Here is a 15578-nt window from a genome sequence, read left to right on the forward strand (position 1 = left end):
CAGAGGTGACATCCAGGGGTGCTTCTTGAGATGACAGAAGCCAGGCTGGGCCTGGCCTACTGCAGGGACCAAGGGAGGGTAGACTGGTGTGAGTTTCCACTGGCCACTGCAACTCCCTACCACCTAGCAGATGAGAGATTTCAAGGAGAGAAGGACCTAAGTGCTGCTTAGTGATACAGCCCTCCTCCAGGGGCAGAGGATCATTTATGAAAGCATAGTTTGGAGGGACAGCTAGAGATGATGTCTGCACGTGAAGGATCCTGCCCTTCCTGACCTCCCCGTCTTCAAGGCTTATTTATCTGTAATATACTCTTTGCTCCCCATGATTGCCTGCCACACCTGTCCCTAGTCCCCACCAGCAGCCTCCAACTCAGTCTCTTCTTTCTGGGCATGGTCCAGGTTCTTTTCCACCTGCCACCACCCCTGCTGACCCAGCTTCCCTCCCCAGTCCCCTGGGCAGGTCTCCCAGAGCACGCTGCGCAGCCCCCATTACCAGGTGTTGCAGTCTCGAGAGAGGGAGGCGCCGGGAGGGTAGCGCTTTCCGGAATGCATGCAGGGACACTCGGTGCTCTCCACGCAGAGGCCTTCATCGACGAGCTGTCCCTCTGGGGTCAAGGGCATCAAGACAAAGGCCTCAACATTGTCATTGCATCACTCATCCCACAACTATAGAATCCCCAGGGGCAATGGTTGGGCTTCTTCCAGGAAGCTCAAAGAACTTGTTCTGCGGTGTTTATCTTTCACATAATGCAATATAAGGAAGGGAAATTCCTCATCTCCATTATTACAGATGAAGACATGAGTGAAAGAATTTTGTTCCAGGTCATCCAGTAGGGGAGGCACAAGTCTGGGCTTAGGGCTTCTTCCAGAAGCTCAAGAATGTGTGTGCTGCTTCCCTTACACATTAATGTAACGTGAGACGGGGAAGACTACTCACCACCATTCCACAGATGAAGGAAGGGAGTCAAGAGTTTTGTTCAAGTTCTTCCAGGAGAGAAGTAATGAGTTGAAACACACAGGACCCACTCTCAATAACTTTTTTTTTGAGACCGAGTCGCGTTCTGTCACCCAGGACGGAGTGCAGTGATGCGATCTCGGTTCACTGCAACTTCTGCCACCTGGGTCCAAGTGATTCTCCTGCCTCAGTTTCCCAAGCAGCTGGGATTATAGGTGCGCACCACCACTCCCAGCTAATTTTTGTATTTTTAGTGGAGACGGGATTTCACCATGTTGGCCAGGCTGGTCTCAAACTCCTGAACTCAAGTGATCCGCCCATCTCGGCTTCCAAAAGTGCTGGGATTACAGGCATGAGCCACCGCACCCAGCCTTGCTCTCAGTAATTAAACAGGGGTTTTCCCCAAAGCCCACCAAGCCTCCCCTGAAAAGACTTTCTAGTGCAGAGCCCTTTTTCAGCTGAGCTCACATGGCAAGCCCAGGACATCTTTTTCCCAGATCGGTTCCCTGACACACCTAACTGAGAAAACAACTCAGCTCAGATGGGCCACGACTTCCCCAAAGAAAGTTACTGTCAGGGCCCAGGCCACCCTCCAATTTCCCTCAACACAAGTGCGTTCATGGATACAGTACAACAGGACAACGTACATTAAAAATAAAGACCAGTTCAATCCTGATCATGCTGGACAAAGACATTTAAAAACTTAATAAAAGGCTTCTGATTTCAGCAATGGGGAGCAAACACAAGTGGCCTTCATCTCGCTTCCTAAAGCCAAGGGTGCTGGCAAGGTCTCCGATCTGTAAATAAAGTGGGAAGTTCATTACCAGGGCAGCTGCAGCCATCCACGCATCGCTCCTGACACACTTCATTGATGTGTAGGCTCTGGCAGGTCCTGGCGCAAGGGGACACACACTGCTTATACTCCATACCAGCAGGGCACACTGGGCCTGAAAAGGAACATCAAAGGGGTCTGCCCAGAGCAGGTCCCACTGGTGCATTATCTCACCAGCCACGCCGCAGCCCACTCTGAGTGCTCCCCTCTGTCTTCAGGCTTCCAGGGCCATCTCGGCCCCAGTGAGCCACGTGCCCCCCCTCCTGAGGCCACCCCTTCCTTAGATGAAAATCTTCCATTTTTGTGAGGCCCTTACCAAGACCCATCGGGGGCACCCAGGACCCCCACCCTTCCCCTTGGTCACCTGCTCTCCATGAACAACTTGGCATTCTTTTCCTCACCTTCACCTAAAACCCTTTCAGAGTGACACCAAACTCCTCTAGGCTCAAAACAAGTGGCCTCCTAGGACAAAGCAAGGAGTCATGGTGCCCTCTATCCCACCCCTCCTCCTTTTCCCCATGAAATTGGCCCCAATCAAATGCCCCACCCAGCACTGGGCACATTTGCCTGCATGGTGACGGTCATTCCATATTTATTTCCACTCTGCCGCAAGGCTGCCTTCACAGGTATCACCTAAGCACTCTCTGTTCTTCCCACTGGAACCAGCTCCTCGCTGCAAGGACAGGCTCTCCTACTTCCGCTCTCTACCCTGTAGCTGAGCGACGTTCAGGCTAACTGAAAGACCGCAACACATAAGCACTCTTTTCTGGGCTTTCTGACACCAAACTACTGCCCCTTAACCTTTCTGCAAGATACATCAGCTATCTCCCCTACCCTATGTTCACAGACCTAAAAAAAAAAAAAAAGAAAAAAAAAGCCACTCGGCTTTACAGAGAAGAAACCAGCTGCCAGCATCCTCCTTCCTCACACCCCCACTGCAGGTGGAAAGTTCGAATTCAGCAGCTATTTGCCACACACTGAGACACACGTGTGCAGTGTAAAGATGTGGCCGGCTCCTCTGTCTCATCTGTGGAACCATCGCAGGCTGCTTATCTGTCTGCATGGCTTTTCATCACTGGAAGGGCTGGGGAAAGAGGAGACTTGTTGCAAGGTGACCTCAGAAGTCCCCACTTAATCCTGATAATTTGGGGACAGTGACCATAACTAGGCACCCATTGAGACTGGAAGATGAAACACACAGCACCACGAGTAAGGTAGGAGGGATAGTGGCCATTAGCCTGGAGAGAGGAGGCTGAGTTAATAAAAGAGAAGAACTCAATCAATGCTTTCTGCTCTCTCAAAGATCACCACACACAGACAGGCAGGTCAGCGCCCTGCTCCTCATCAATTCGGGCGGGCAGGCGGTGAAGACAAAAACCGAAACCGCAACTGCCAAGATCTTGGTGGGAAGCAGAGAACACTGTGTGAGTGCGGGGGTCGGATTTCCTGAGGGAAATCAGGGGTCGCCAGGGGAGGCATGGGGGTGGGACGGAGGCAGGGGCAGGACATGGGGCTTTGGGAAGCCCGTTTGACAGAGGGCAGGAGCCATTCAGGAAATGGGTCCGGGACACGTGGCTTTGCGGTCACTGGCTGGCTGGGTGTGGTAAAGCCGCACATACGTGACACAGCCCCGAAGTGCCCTGAGGGACACCACCCAGGACAGACCCTTCATCCCCTGCAGGGCAGGACGGGGCAGGGGGCCGACTTACTGCACGCGCTGTGGTCGGTCCAGCCATACAGCACCATTCCCTCCTGGGCACAGGTCCGGGCGTACTCCAGGAAGGCAGGGCAGGTGCACTCCAGCCCCCCAGCACACTCACACAAAGTCTTCTCACACAGGGCCACGAAAGGCTCGGGGTCCACCAGAGGGTGGCAGCGGGCAAACACTGAGGTGCTCTTCAGAAGCTGGCACTGCTCCCACAGGCCCTGCAGGAAGAGGGGCTGCCTCAGCGGTAGCTCCCTTAGTGTCTCCCTGAGTGTGGCACTGACACTTAGCCCTGCTAGGGAAACCAAGGCAGCTCCCTCAGCACCTGGGACAGGCTGGCACCAAGCAGATGCATGTGTTCAATGCACCAGCCCATTGACCAAGGAAAAGATGCTGGACCCGTGCAATGTGAAGTAGACCAAGGCTAAGGTTACATCCTAGACTGAGTCCTGGAAATGCAGAGTCCAAGGCCCTGGATTGCCGTGGTGGGCAGTGTCCTAGGAACGGACAGAGGATGGAGAGAAGCACAAAGAGCAGTGGCCCTGGAGTTGGCCTGGGTGGCTGCAGAGTCCAGGAATGCTGTCAGCATCGGTTCTGCACTGACCTGGTCAGCTCCCCTCCCTGACCTTGATCTTCTTCACTATGAATAAGGGGGATGGGACAAGGGGCTTTATATAAAGTAGAGATTCCTGGGTCTCACCCTAAGAGATCTGAATTCAGTAGTTTGGGGATGGGGTTCAGCAAGATGGTTATTTTTTTTTTTTTTTGAAACACTCCCCAGGTGATTGCTGGGGCCAGACGGGACCAGTTCCCGTCAGCAACAGCATGCGCTGATTCTGTGGAATGTCCCAGACACACTGCAGCAGGCACGAGTATTCTTGGTTCTACCACTTTGTTGATGCCCTCATCCTGATAACACAGGCAGCTTTGGAATTGTCGTCATTTCCTACTTCTGCTCACTCACGAGTATAAACGACCCTACATTTTACCTAGAAACATCTCTCCATTCTATATGTTAATAACTCTAAATACACCTTTTTCCCACAGTGTAACATCTCTGAAGTCGGATTGCATCTTAGGATGGCTATCATATTTGAATTGGTAGCCTTTTGTTTCTGAGCGATACACAGAACAATTGGTGTGTCTTAGAATCCATGATGTCTTTCTTAGCTTTGGCACAACACAGAGTCACGCATATATATGATCCCCATGATTTCTTTCTTGCATAACTTCTTGGATGCATCATGCAATACTCTCTGACTGACAAAGCTGGGAGTTCACGAAAGAACTTATGATCTTCAGCTAAAAAGAAAAAAGTGCAAGAATATCTCAATGGAAGGACTGAGTCCTGAAGGGTAAACTGGAGCCAATCGGTGTTTGGAAAGGGGACAGCAAAAAAGAGGAAAGAAACTACCCGTTTTGAGGAGAGGGAATTTAATCAGCTCGAATTGTACCAAGGGTCTCCAGAGCAAGCCTGCGTAAATCTACAGTCGGGGCCAGGGGCCAGGCCCATGGGCCTCCTGTTTTGCGGTGCCACAGAAAGCCCACAGGAATAGAAACCTGACCCCATCTGCTCACCGTCCTCGAAACCCAGTCTGGCAGCACAGGGATGTTGGTCCTAAGGAAATCAGTGTCCCAGCCCCAGTGCCTGGTGCTAGAGCCCTGCCCCTTGCTAGGCCTCCACCCACTCCACCATCAAAGCCAAGCAGGCAGGCCTGGAAAAGATGCTGACACTTGTAATCCCAACACTTTGGGAAGCCAAGTCGGGCGGATCACTTGAGGCCAGGAATTTGAGACCAGCCTGGCCAATATGGTGAGACCCCATCTCTACTGAAAATGCAAAACTTAGTGGGGCATGGTGGCGCATGCTTCTAATCCCAGCTACTCAGGAGGCTGAGGCAAGAGAATTGCTTGAACGGGGGGCGAGGGTGGAGGTTAAAGTGAGCTGAGATTGTGCCACTGCACTTCAGCCTGGGTGACAGAGCAAGAGCCTGTCTCAAAAAAAAAAAAAAAAAAAGCCAGGTTCTCTTTGCACCTTAGGAAAGCACCCACCGGCACGGGTTGCTGAACTGCAGAACTGCAGTGGGAAGGCTCATGGGGACAGCCATCAGCTGCTCTGTGTCTCAGAGCCAACAGCAGCCCCTCCACGGCCCTGCCTTGCCCAATCCCCTTCTGCCGGGCGGGCACCCACTGTGTGGCTGTGAAAAGCCTAGGCCTAAGGCCCAGCTCTGCCCCTTACTGGCGGTGGGGACTTAGGCAAATCAGCTCACCTGGTCGGAGAAGAGTGTCCCAGAGTGAGAATGACCTGTGGAAATGATCAGTCTCAGACGGCCTGTTGGGGCCGTGTGAAGATGCCACAATGCCAGCACCATGTAGGCCAGCCATGAATGCAGGCCACTGTTGTGGGTCCCGGGACCACTCAGGTCTCAGGTGCTTACATGCAGCCTTCCATTGGTCACCCTGAGCATTTTACACAAGAGGAATCTGAGGCTTCTGAAAGCAATGACCAGGGAGACGGACAGAGGTGGGCAGGCCTGCCTTGGCCTCATCATGACTTCCACAGCCCCAGATTCAGCCCAACGTCTTCCCCATGCTAGCGTGTGGGCTAGGCTGTTTACTCAACCCCTCCTCCTCTGCAGAACAGGGGAGAATAGTAACAGTTCCTATGTGACAAGACGGAAGACTTACCTTAATAAATGACGACCTCTATCATCATCATCATCATCTTCATCATCTCCTGGCCTCCAGAGAGATCCCTCCAGCCACTAGGCTTACCCTCTAGAATAGTGAGCAGGTCCCCGGCAGGGGAGAAGGACACCTTTGTCCTTTTCCCCTTATCTCCATCTGCCTGGGCTATACTGAGACCCAGCAACATTATCACTTCCTAGTATCTTGGGTGCTCCGTAGGGAACAGAGGGGCTGCTTGTATTCATCTTTTATTTGGGAAGTTCACACCCCTCCAAAACAAAGTGAGTTTCTAGTAGCAGGGAGGGAACCTCTCTTCTTTGCAATAGGCAGAATTTCCCATCCTCACTGCCAAGTTGGGGCTCAGGGAAGGAGACCGAGGCCTGTGTCTTTCCCTCCATTCTGCCATGCTGCCTACCCCATCAAAAATGTCATTCAGGGAATTAGGTCACTGAACTAATGCAGTGCAGATGAGGGTGTCCCAGAGAGGGTCATGTGCTCAGGCTATTGTCCAGCCTTTTCCCTACCCACAATTTGAAACTAGAGAAAACCTCAAAAAGGCACTCCCTGGGGTTTTCCTGGTCATTGCTATGACTGCTGCCATCACTTGGGCAGTAGCACAGTGGCTCGGAGCAGTCCCTGCACCACAGGACTGATTCCTGCAGGCACAGGGACCAGGAACCGGGGATTCTCACCAGCAGGACGCAGTACCAGCCAAGGGAAAGAAGAGACCCAGGAATCCAGGCACCCTCCCCTCTCAGAGCCGTGATGAGACACAGCCCAGCATGGCCCATCTCCAGCATTTCCAGATCACTCTTTTCCCACTCCGAGGGATAATGGGAACAGCACTCCAGCACATTTCCTGGGAGGTCCCTGGAGGCATTAAATGGCTTATAGAAAGCCTTAGCAAGAAGGGTGTTTCTGATGATTTGCCTGCAGGATGGGAGTGGATTTCTGCAGAAACAGCCACCTCCCTTCTTAGAACAATTCCTTTGGCCTCCACTGTGCAAACTTCTGAAATCTGCCTAGGGTTTCTTTCTTAGCAGAAACAAAAGATAAAGTCTGTCCTCCCATTTTGTCCTTCAGTCTTCCTCTGGTCAGGCTTGGCCTAAACTTGGTCCACTTGAGCGGGCACAGTCTGAGAGCCGAGCAGGACTTGCAGAGGTCTGCCCAGCACCCGCAGCTGGATCCGCACTCACCTGCAGCCATACCACACGGCATGTTTAGGTGGCTATCTCTGCTGCTCCCAGCTTCCCTGTTCTGCCACAGGTAGCCCTGCCAGACCAGACCAGGTCCTGAGACAGGACACAGAAATAGGTCCAAGGGCCGGGCACGGTGGCTCACACCTGTAATCCCAGCACTTTGGGAGGCCAAGGCAGGCGGATCAAGAGGTCAGGAGAACAAGACCATCCTGGCTAACACGGTGAAACCCCGTCTCTACTAAAAATAAAAAAATAATAAAAAAATTAGCCGGGCGTGGTGGCAGGCACCTGTAGTCCCAGCTACTTGGGAGGCTGAAGCAGGAGAATGGCACGAAGCTGGGAGGCAACGCTTGCAGTGAGCTGAGATCGCGCCACTGCACTCTAGCCTGGGCAACAGAGCGAGACTCTGTCTCAAAAAAAAAAAGAAAAAGAAATAGGCCCAAGGAGGAGTTGGCATCTTGTACTCTCAGGCTGATGGCAGAGTCACTGGGAGGCAGGTAGTGACCAAAACATTCACTCAACAAGCATTAGCAGTGTGGCCTCTGGGCCTCCAGCAGGGTGTCCAAGGCCATATGAAATGCAAGTCTAACTATGTATGTCCCACCCTGGCTGACAGGGCAAAGCTCTAGCTCATTAGGAGACAGCAAAGCCAGGAAGCTCACCCTTCATGATCTGACCCCAGCCTGGCTCTCCAGCCTCACCCTCCCTGCTCCCCGCCTCACACACTGTGCCAGGCTCAAGGAATGCAATAGAAAGCAAACAGATCCCCCTCATAAAGCCCAGCGGGGGAATCTGCCCTCTGCCCATCCCGTCTGCCCTCCCGCATTTCCCCCTTCTTTGGCCCCCACTAACTCCCACTCCACACTTCAGATCAAGAGCCTCCTTTTCCAGGAAGGCTCCTCTGACAGGTCCTTCTCCCCACTCTGCCTAGTTAGGTGTCCTCACAGCCCTCTGGGGGCCTCTATTCTTGTACTGAAATGGTCCATTTCTGTGGCCATCTCCTTCATTTCTCTGCAAGCTTTTCAAAGACAGGAGTTGTATTCCCAGGGCACTCATGGTAGGCAATAAGGACATGCTGAATCAAACCTAACAGTGATGAACGCAGACAGGAGTAAGTCATGCCCTCCAGCTCTTAACTGGCATTCAGTCTACCTGAACCGGGCGTTTCCATGGGGATGTTTGCATAACAGCCTGAAGACTTGGTCCTCACCTAGAGGTGTCTTCCCAATGGTGCAGCCAATGGCAGCAGCAAGAAACCTGCAGCTGAGACGCCAGGGAAGGCTGCCTAATGGGAGGCAGTCTGCGCTGGGCCCTGGATGCAATATAGGACTCAGGCTGCAGGGCAGGAGGGAGGCCATGCCAGGGGAAGCCAATGGCATAAGCTCAGGCAGGAGAAGGAACAGGGTCACCACGGCTGAGCCGAGCACTGAGACTCCAGCCCAGTCTTGCCAACAGATTCCCCAGGAAAGGCACAGCTGCCCTCTGAGAGGCTGTTCCAAGTCTGTGGCCTCAGCTTCTCCTAGCAGGTAGTTACGGCCCCCATCATAACCCAAACCCAGCCAAGCTCTCCTTGAGTAGGTGTCTACTTTCCGCCTGTTCCCATGCCCTCAGACCCTTCCGTGTGTGTTCCTGCCTGCGCGAAGTTCTCATAGGCCCCTTTCTCTCACTCCCCTTAGGTTATGCCCTCCATGGCTTAGAAACGGCTCCGTGTGCCCTCTTTTCCTGTGGGAATTGGCACAGTCATGCACACCAGTGGGTGGGATGGGCAGCAGGAGCCAGGCGGGATGCCTAGGCCAGACATCTCCGGCTCTCACCATCCACTCAGTCATGGGAGGCTGTTGGCTCTTAGAGCTCCCTGCCCAGAAGGCCCTCCACAGATTCTCCGCCCATCCTCCTGCGTTCAGGAAAGGCTGAGGCAAACCTCACCTCCTTCTCCACAGCTGACCTCTCTCCTAGCCCACCTAAAGTACTTTCAGAGACCATCTCATCACCCATGCCACAAATGGGCCCTTCAGAGGCCTGAAGACACCTCCAAAGAACACAGCTCTCCTCAGACAAAGGCTGATACAGACAGCCTTTCAGATTTAGAAACTGAGGCATGGAGTGGATAAAGAATTTACTAGGTCTGCAGGTTTTTTTTTGTTTTTTGTTTTTTTTTTTGAGACGGAGTCTTGCGCTGTCACCAGGCTGGAGTATAGTGGCACGATCTCAGCTCACTGCAACCTCCAACTTCCTGGTTCAAGGGATTCTCCTGCCTCAGCCTCCCAAGTAGATGGGATTACAGGTACGTGCCACTACCCCAGCTAATTTTTGTAATTTTAGTAGAGACGGAGTTTCACCATGTTGGCCAGGATGGCCACGATCTCCTGACCTCGTGATCCACCCGCTTCGGCCTCCCAAAGCTCTGGGATTACAGGAGTGAGCCACCGCGCCCGGCCTAAGTCAGTGGTTCTTAAGGTGAGGTCCAGGGATCGCCTAGGGACTCCCAAGATCCTTTCGGGGTGCACAAGGTCAAAACTGTTTTTATAATAATACTAAGATGCTATTTGCACTTTTTTCTCTCACTCTTTCACCAAAGTGCAATGCACTTTCCGAGGCTATGGGACATGATATATCACAACAGATTTAAATGCAGACACAGATATGAGAATCCAGATGACGTATCTGAAGCCAGACAGCAAGGAGATTTGCAAATCTGTAAAACAGTGTCATTTTTCCCCTATTTTTTGGCTTGGAATTTATCGTTCTTTTTATTTAAAAATATGTTTTGTTTTTTTTTTGAAACGCAGTCTCGCTTTGTCGCCCAAGCTGGAGTGCAGTGGCACAATCTCAGCTCACTGCAATCTCCGCCTCCATGGTTCAAGTGATTCTCCTGCCTCAGCCTCCTGAGTAGCTGGGATTACAGGTGCACACCACATCACCTGGCTAATTTTTGTATTTTTAGTACAGACTGGGTTTCACCATGTTGGTCAGGCTGGTCTCGAACTCCTGACCTCGTGATCTACCCACCTCAGCCTCCCAAAGTGCTGGGATTACAGGCGTGTGCCACCGTGCCTGGCCTAAAAATATGTTCTTTACATTAAACATGATGAGCTTGTTATTTTAAAATGAATCAAAAAATGTTTTAAATTTCTGTTTTAATTTCTAATATGGTAAGTATCAAGAGATATGACCCACATAAACAAAATCTCTTTAAAGTCCGTCATTATTTTTTAAGAGTATACAAGGGTCCTGCAATTAAACAGTTGGACAACTGCTATACAATTGCTAAATTTTAAGTTTAGCCAAAAGCTGCCTCCTTACATATTTTAAGTTAGGCCTAAAGGTTTCTCGTTTCTCCCTACATAATGAACTGTAACCTAACTGGAGATGCAAACACACTGTAACCTCCTCTTGGGGCAGCCCACTGTTCAAACCATGTTCTGATAAGGCAAATGTTGCGCTGCAGCTAACCCAGCTGTTTCTCTACCTCACTTCCAGTTTCTGTAAGTCACTTTTCTTTTTCTGTCCATAAATCTTCTTTGACCATGAGGCAGGCCAGAGTCTCTCTGAGCCTGTTCTGATTCGGGGGCTACCTGATTCATGCATCATTCTTTGCTCAAGTAAACCCTGTTAAATTTAATTTGTCTGAGGTTTTTCTTTTAACACTAGTAATGGGGTGCAAACCCTGAGTCCATTCCAAACCACAAATTACACAGATTTCCATCCTGCCCTCCCACTCCTGTTTCCTAACAATCAGATTAGAAGACAGGGTCATACAGTGGCTGTAGCTCAGGTTTTAGAAGCATGGTTGGGCTAGAATCTCAACCTATCATTTTCTTTTTTTTTTTTTTTTTTTAGACGAAGTCTCACTTCTGTTGCCCAGGCTAAAGTGCAATGGCATGATCTCAGCTCAATGCAACCTCTGCCTCTCGCAACCCATCACTTTCAAAGTGTGTGACTTTAAGAAAATGATCTTGGCCAAGTGCAGTGGCTCACACCTGTAATCCCGGCACTTTTGTATTTTTAGTAGAGATGGGGTTTCGCCATGTTGGAAGGGTAGTCTCCAACTTCTGACCTCATGATCCACCCACCTCGACCTCCCAAAGTGCTGGGATTACAGGCGTGAGCCACCGCAACCAGCCTAATCCCAGCACTTTTGGAGGCCAAAGTGGGCAGATCACTTGAGTCCAGGAGTTCGAGACCAGCAATATGGCGAAACCTTATCTCTACAAAAATATCCAAAATTAGCCAGGCGTGGTGGCACGTGCCTGTAGTCCCAGCTACTAGAGAGGCTGAGGTGGGAGGATCACTTGAGCCTGGGAGGCAGAGGTTGCAGTGAGCCAAGACTGCACCACTGCACTCCAGCCTGGGCAAGAGAGCGAGACTCTGTCGCAAAAAACAAAAAAGAAAAGGAAAATTATCTCGCCTCTCTGCACCCCCATTTCCCTACCTGTGAAAGAGGGGAAAAGTGGAAGAGGTTGAAAGTTGTCCGGGAGCTATTCTCCCCTTCTTTCTTAGTCACAGAATCCTCAGTTTTCAAGTCCCCCCGCCCCCACCGGGGCACAGAGCTGCTAGGAATAAGATTCCATTTCTCAGCCTCCCTTGCAGCTGGGGGCAGCCATATGACTAAGCAATGCCCAGTAGGCTATAAGCAGAGGGGTCCTGTGCAACCTCCATGAAGTGTCCTCAAAATAAGGGATTGCTTCTTTCTTAGTCCCTTCTCTTTCTACTGCAGGAATGTAGTTGTGACGCCTGAAGCTTGAGCTGGCGTCTTGGTGCACGAGGTAGAAGCCCCCACTGGGGACAACAGAGAAATAAGACAGAGGGACCCTGGATCCCAACACCATGAGATCTTGCATGGCCCTGGACGTCCTACTCCAAGCTTCTTTACATGAGAGATAAATAAATTTAGATTGTATAAGTCCTGTCGCTCACAGCTGAACCTACTCCCAACTGACACAGAGAGCAATACTTGGACCTACCCTAGATGGTTTCTGCAAAATGAAATCGAATGAGATGACACCAGGAAATCAAATGCTTATAATTATTCTCATTTGCCTGCTATCCATACTGGCTCCTCAGTTCTCTGCTAAACCATTCTGGCAGGGATGCAAAACAAGGGCCAGCCAATTTGCACACTTCCAGCAGCTCCCTGGCTCCAAGGCCCTGCATCAGCTACTCCTGTCTTCTTTCAACTCCTGTCAGCGGTGCCAGAAGCTGCGGGAGAGCAGCTGCCCCAGCCCATCCAGCCATGACCTCACCATGCCTGGGTTGGTGTGCAGACCCAATTGTGGTCCATCTTAATCACATTTCCAGTTTATTAAAGAAGACCAGGCATCTTCCCTGGAGACATCAGGCGGGTGCAGGGGAGGAGGAGGGAAAGCAAGCACATCTCCTCAGTGGCAGGCAGCAGGAGGAGAGAAAGCAGAGCCAGAGATCTGAAGCTTAGCTATTGTGTTTGCTCCCAAGCAGCTGACAAAGGAGAAGGGAGGGGGACATTCCTAGGACTGAGTGAACAAAGAAAGGAAAGTCTAATACAGAGAGTGCAATATTGTTCCACAAGCCCGGATCTTTCTAGCTCTGGGATGGGTGCCCTGCAGCAGCCCCTGGTAGGTAGGGAGGCGCCTGGAGCCTTAGCTGCTCCAAAGTAGTGGGTTCAAGAATTCACCCTGCAGCAGGGAATACCTTCTCATTGGTCAGCCTGTAATGATGGGTGGGGGAGGGTAGCTGATTCTATTTATAACTTCTGGCTGGCCTAAGATTCCCACCCGCATTCCAAGATTCTGACTCACAAGGACCTGGTGAAACCTATTGATAGATTTCCACCAAATGGATGGTTTCTGCAGAGCTTGACATTCCTCTCTCTAAGATAGCTGGGGTCCAGTGCTCATGAGAAGTAGCACACTTGGCCATGGAGCTCTCTAAGGGATCCTCCTCACCTTCTCCTTGGGGCTCCTGGAGGCATCTGAGCAGCTTCTAGGGATTAGGGCGTGCTGGCTGGAAGGACAAAGACCGGGCACCATTCCATGGTTCCCAGTCTGGGGCCTACCGAGCTCTTGGGATGGAAAGCAGCCCTTTCTGAGTCACTCACCCATCCTGCTCCCAGCAAGAAAAGAGCATCAGCTCTGTGACAGGAGCTAATTCCCCTAAGCTGCGCTATCACTTACCATTCGCTTGGCGATTTGTCATTTACTAACCCCAGACAGTCTTTCATGGTTTAATTTCTCTTATGTGTCTTGTCCCTTAGTCTACCTCGTATCACCCAAGCCGTATGAAACATCTCAGTGAATATGCACTTATGGGCACCATCAGATTCTTGTCCATTCTGTTCCTCACCATGGAAAAGGAAAAGAGAAAGGAACCCACCTAAGAAATAGTTTGTTAAAGGATTTTGAGAACATTATGTTAGGGAGGCCTTTGAATTGAATGCTTGGGTACTAGGACCTTATCCAACTCTCCTCAAGGGCTTATCAAATTAGCAACATAAAAGGTCAAGTTCTAATGAGAACACATGGACACAGGCAGGGGAACATCATACACCAGGGCCTGTGGTGAGGGGGAGGAGCGGGGGTCGGGGGCAAGGAGAGAGACAGCATTAGGACAAACACCTAATGCATGTGGGGCTTAAAACCTAAATGATGGGTTCATCGGTGCAGCAAACTACCATGGCACATGTATGCCTATGTAACAAACCTGCATGTTCAGCACATGTATCCCAGAACTTAAAGTAAAATTAAAAAAAAAAAATTATAAAGGCCAAGTTCTGTGTAACTCAAGGGAAATCTGCAAAACCCCACGGTAGCCACTGACCTCTGCCATGAGGCTAGACCCCCAAGGGAACAGTGGCCAAGGTCACCACTGTTTCACCACAACCATTGGCTCCCTGCCCTTCTCCCATCCTGCACTCAGGTGAGCGAATCCGCTGTAAAGAAAGGCTACTTATCCATAGGGGCTTCCATGGAGCTCTGTTTACCTTAGGGAAGATGAGAGGCAGAGCAGGAAAGTAACTTACACGAGGACAAGCAGAGAATTGGGCCAAACCAGGGACTGCTCCCCGGATTCTTGGACCTCAGTAAAGCACTTGAAATAAGTCCTTATTCCTTAGCCTATCAAAGACTCAAGAAAGAGACTTGAGAGAGCGGTTCTCATCAAAACGGAAAAAGATACGTGTGTACTTATTGCAAACCCCAGCTCTGAGCTCAGTGTCACTGGGGCATAGTGGGTGGGCACCCCAACTGTAAAACCAGGGACATCATCTGACAACTAACTTCTCTGGGATCCTATGTTCCAAGGGTCCTTCCTTGAGATCTACCGACCTTCTCTGGGCCAGGCTCTCCCCTGACAACTGGACTCTATGAATCACAACTATGCTACCAAGCAAACACATGTAACAAAATTCTTCCCAGTCTCCAAGAAAAGTCCATTCCAGACCAAAACTCCAATTAAGTGAACGGAAGAGGCAAGGAGAAGGAGGAGGGAAGGCAGAAGTGGGCCTAGACAGTGAGACCCAAGTCTGCTGGGCTTAAATTGCCTCCCGCCATGCCTGTGAATTTCCCTTTCAGAGTCCCCATGAGCAGAAATAGCAGAAAGGGCTGGTAGGTTCTTTGCAAATAAAAGGCTTGGGCAGCATTTAATGAGAGCATGAAGAGTGAACTGCTTTGTCTCTAACAGAATGGGGATTTTCAGTGCCTCTCTGGGCTACTGAGAGCAAGGCATGCTGTGATTATTCAAAATCAACATGACTGTTTAAAATGTCAGCTCAAGCAGGACAGGTGACTTTCTGGGAGGAAGAGGAATCACAGGTGAACTGCATGCTGTTTCAGAGGAGGCGGAAAGAGTTCTACAAGATAATGGAGGAAGCGAGAGAATGTGAAGACACGAATGGCCAAAGAAAATAAGGCTTGTGTTCACCTAATAAACACCAAATTCAGAGACCAGTGGAAAACAGGAAATCTGAGGCTATTCAGTGACTGACAGGACTGCAATTGATGTGAGTTCCTGAGCCAGACCAGGAGAAACCAGACCAAAAGCACCTGCTTCTCCAGTATTCAGGGACACGGAAGGACAGGGCTTTAGCTTCAAATGGGCATATGATGAAAGAAAGAATTTACCAGGGAGTCGAGGGTTGCCTAGGGCTGAGGTCTGCAAGATGGCTGGGAAGCGCCCAGCAAGGGTGTCTCAAAGACCTCACTCTTTTTTTTTTTGAGACAGAGTCTC

The 15578-nt window shown here is 50.8% G+C and overlaps 1 protein-coding gene across 1 annotated transcript in view; it reads right to left on the reverse strand.

The window, feature by feature from the left end:
- The window catches only part of VWF (von Willebrand factor), a 178923-nt gene that overhangs the window by 125803 nt on the left and 37542 nt on the right, over positions 1-15578 (reverse strand). Inside the window, exons 7-9 of the mRNA XM_032159366.2 lie at positions 3497-3713; positions 1780-1902; positions 494-605 (exon numbers count right to left, since the gene is read on the reverse strand). Coding sequence (XP_032015257.1) covers positions 494-605; positions 1780-1902; positions 3497-3713 — 452 coding nt within the window. The remainder of the gene's footprint in view (positions 1-493; positions 606-1779; positions 1903-3496; positions 3714-15578) is intronic.

The sequence above is a fragment of the Hylobates moloch genome, unplaced genomic scaffold (assembly GCF_009828535.3).
Source record: "Hylobates moloch isolate HMO894 unplaced genomic scaffold, HMol_V3 SCAFFOLD_8, whole genome shotgun sequence".
NCBI lineage: Eukaryota > Metazoa > Chordata > Mammalia > Primates > Hylobatidae > Hylobates > Hylobates moloch.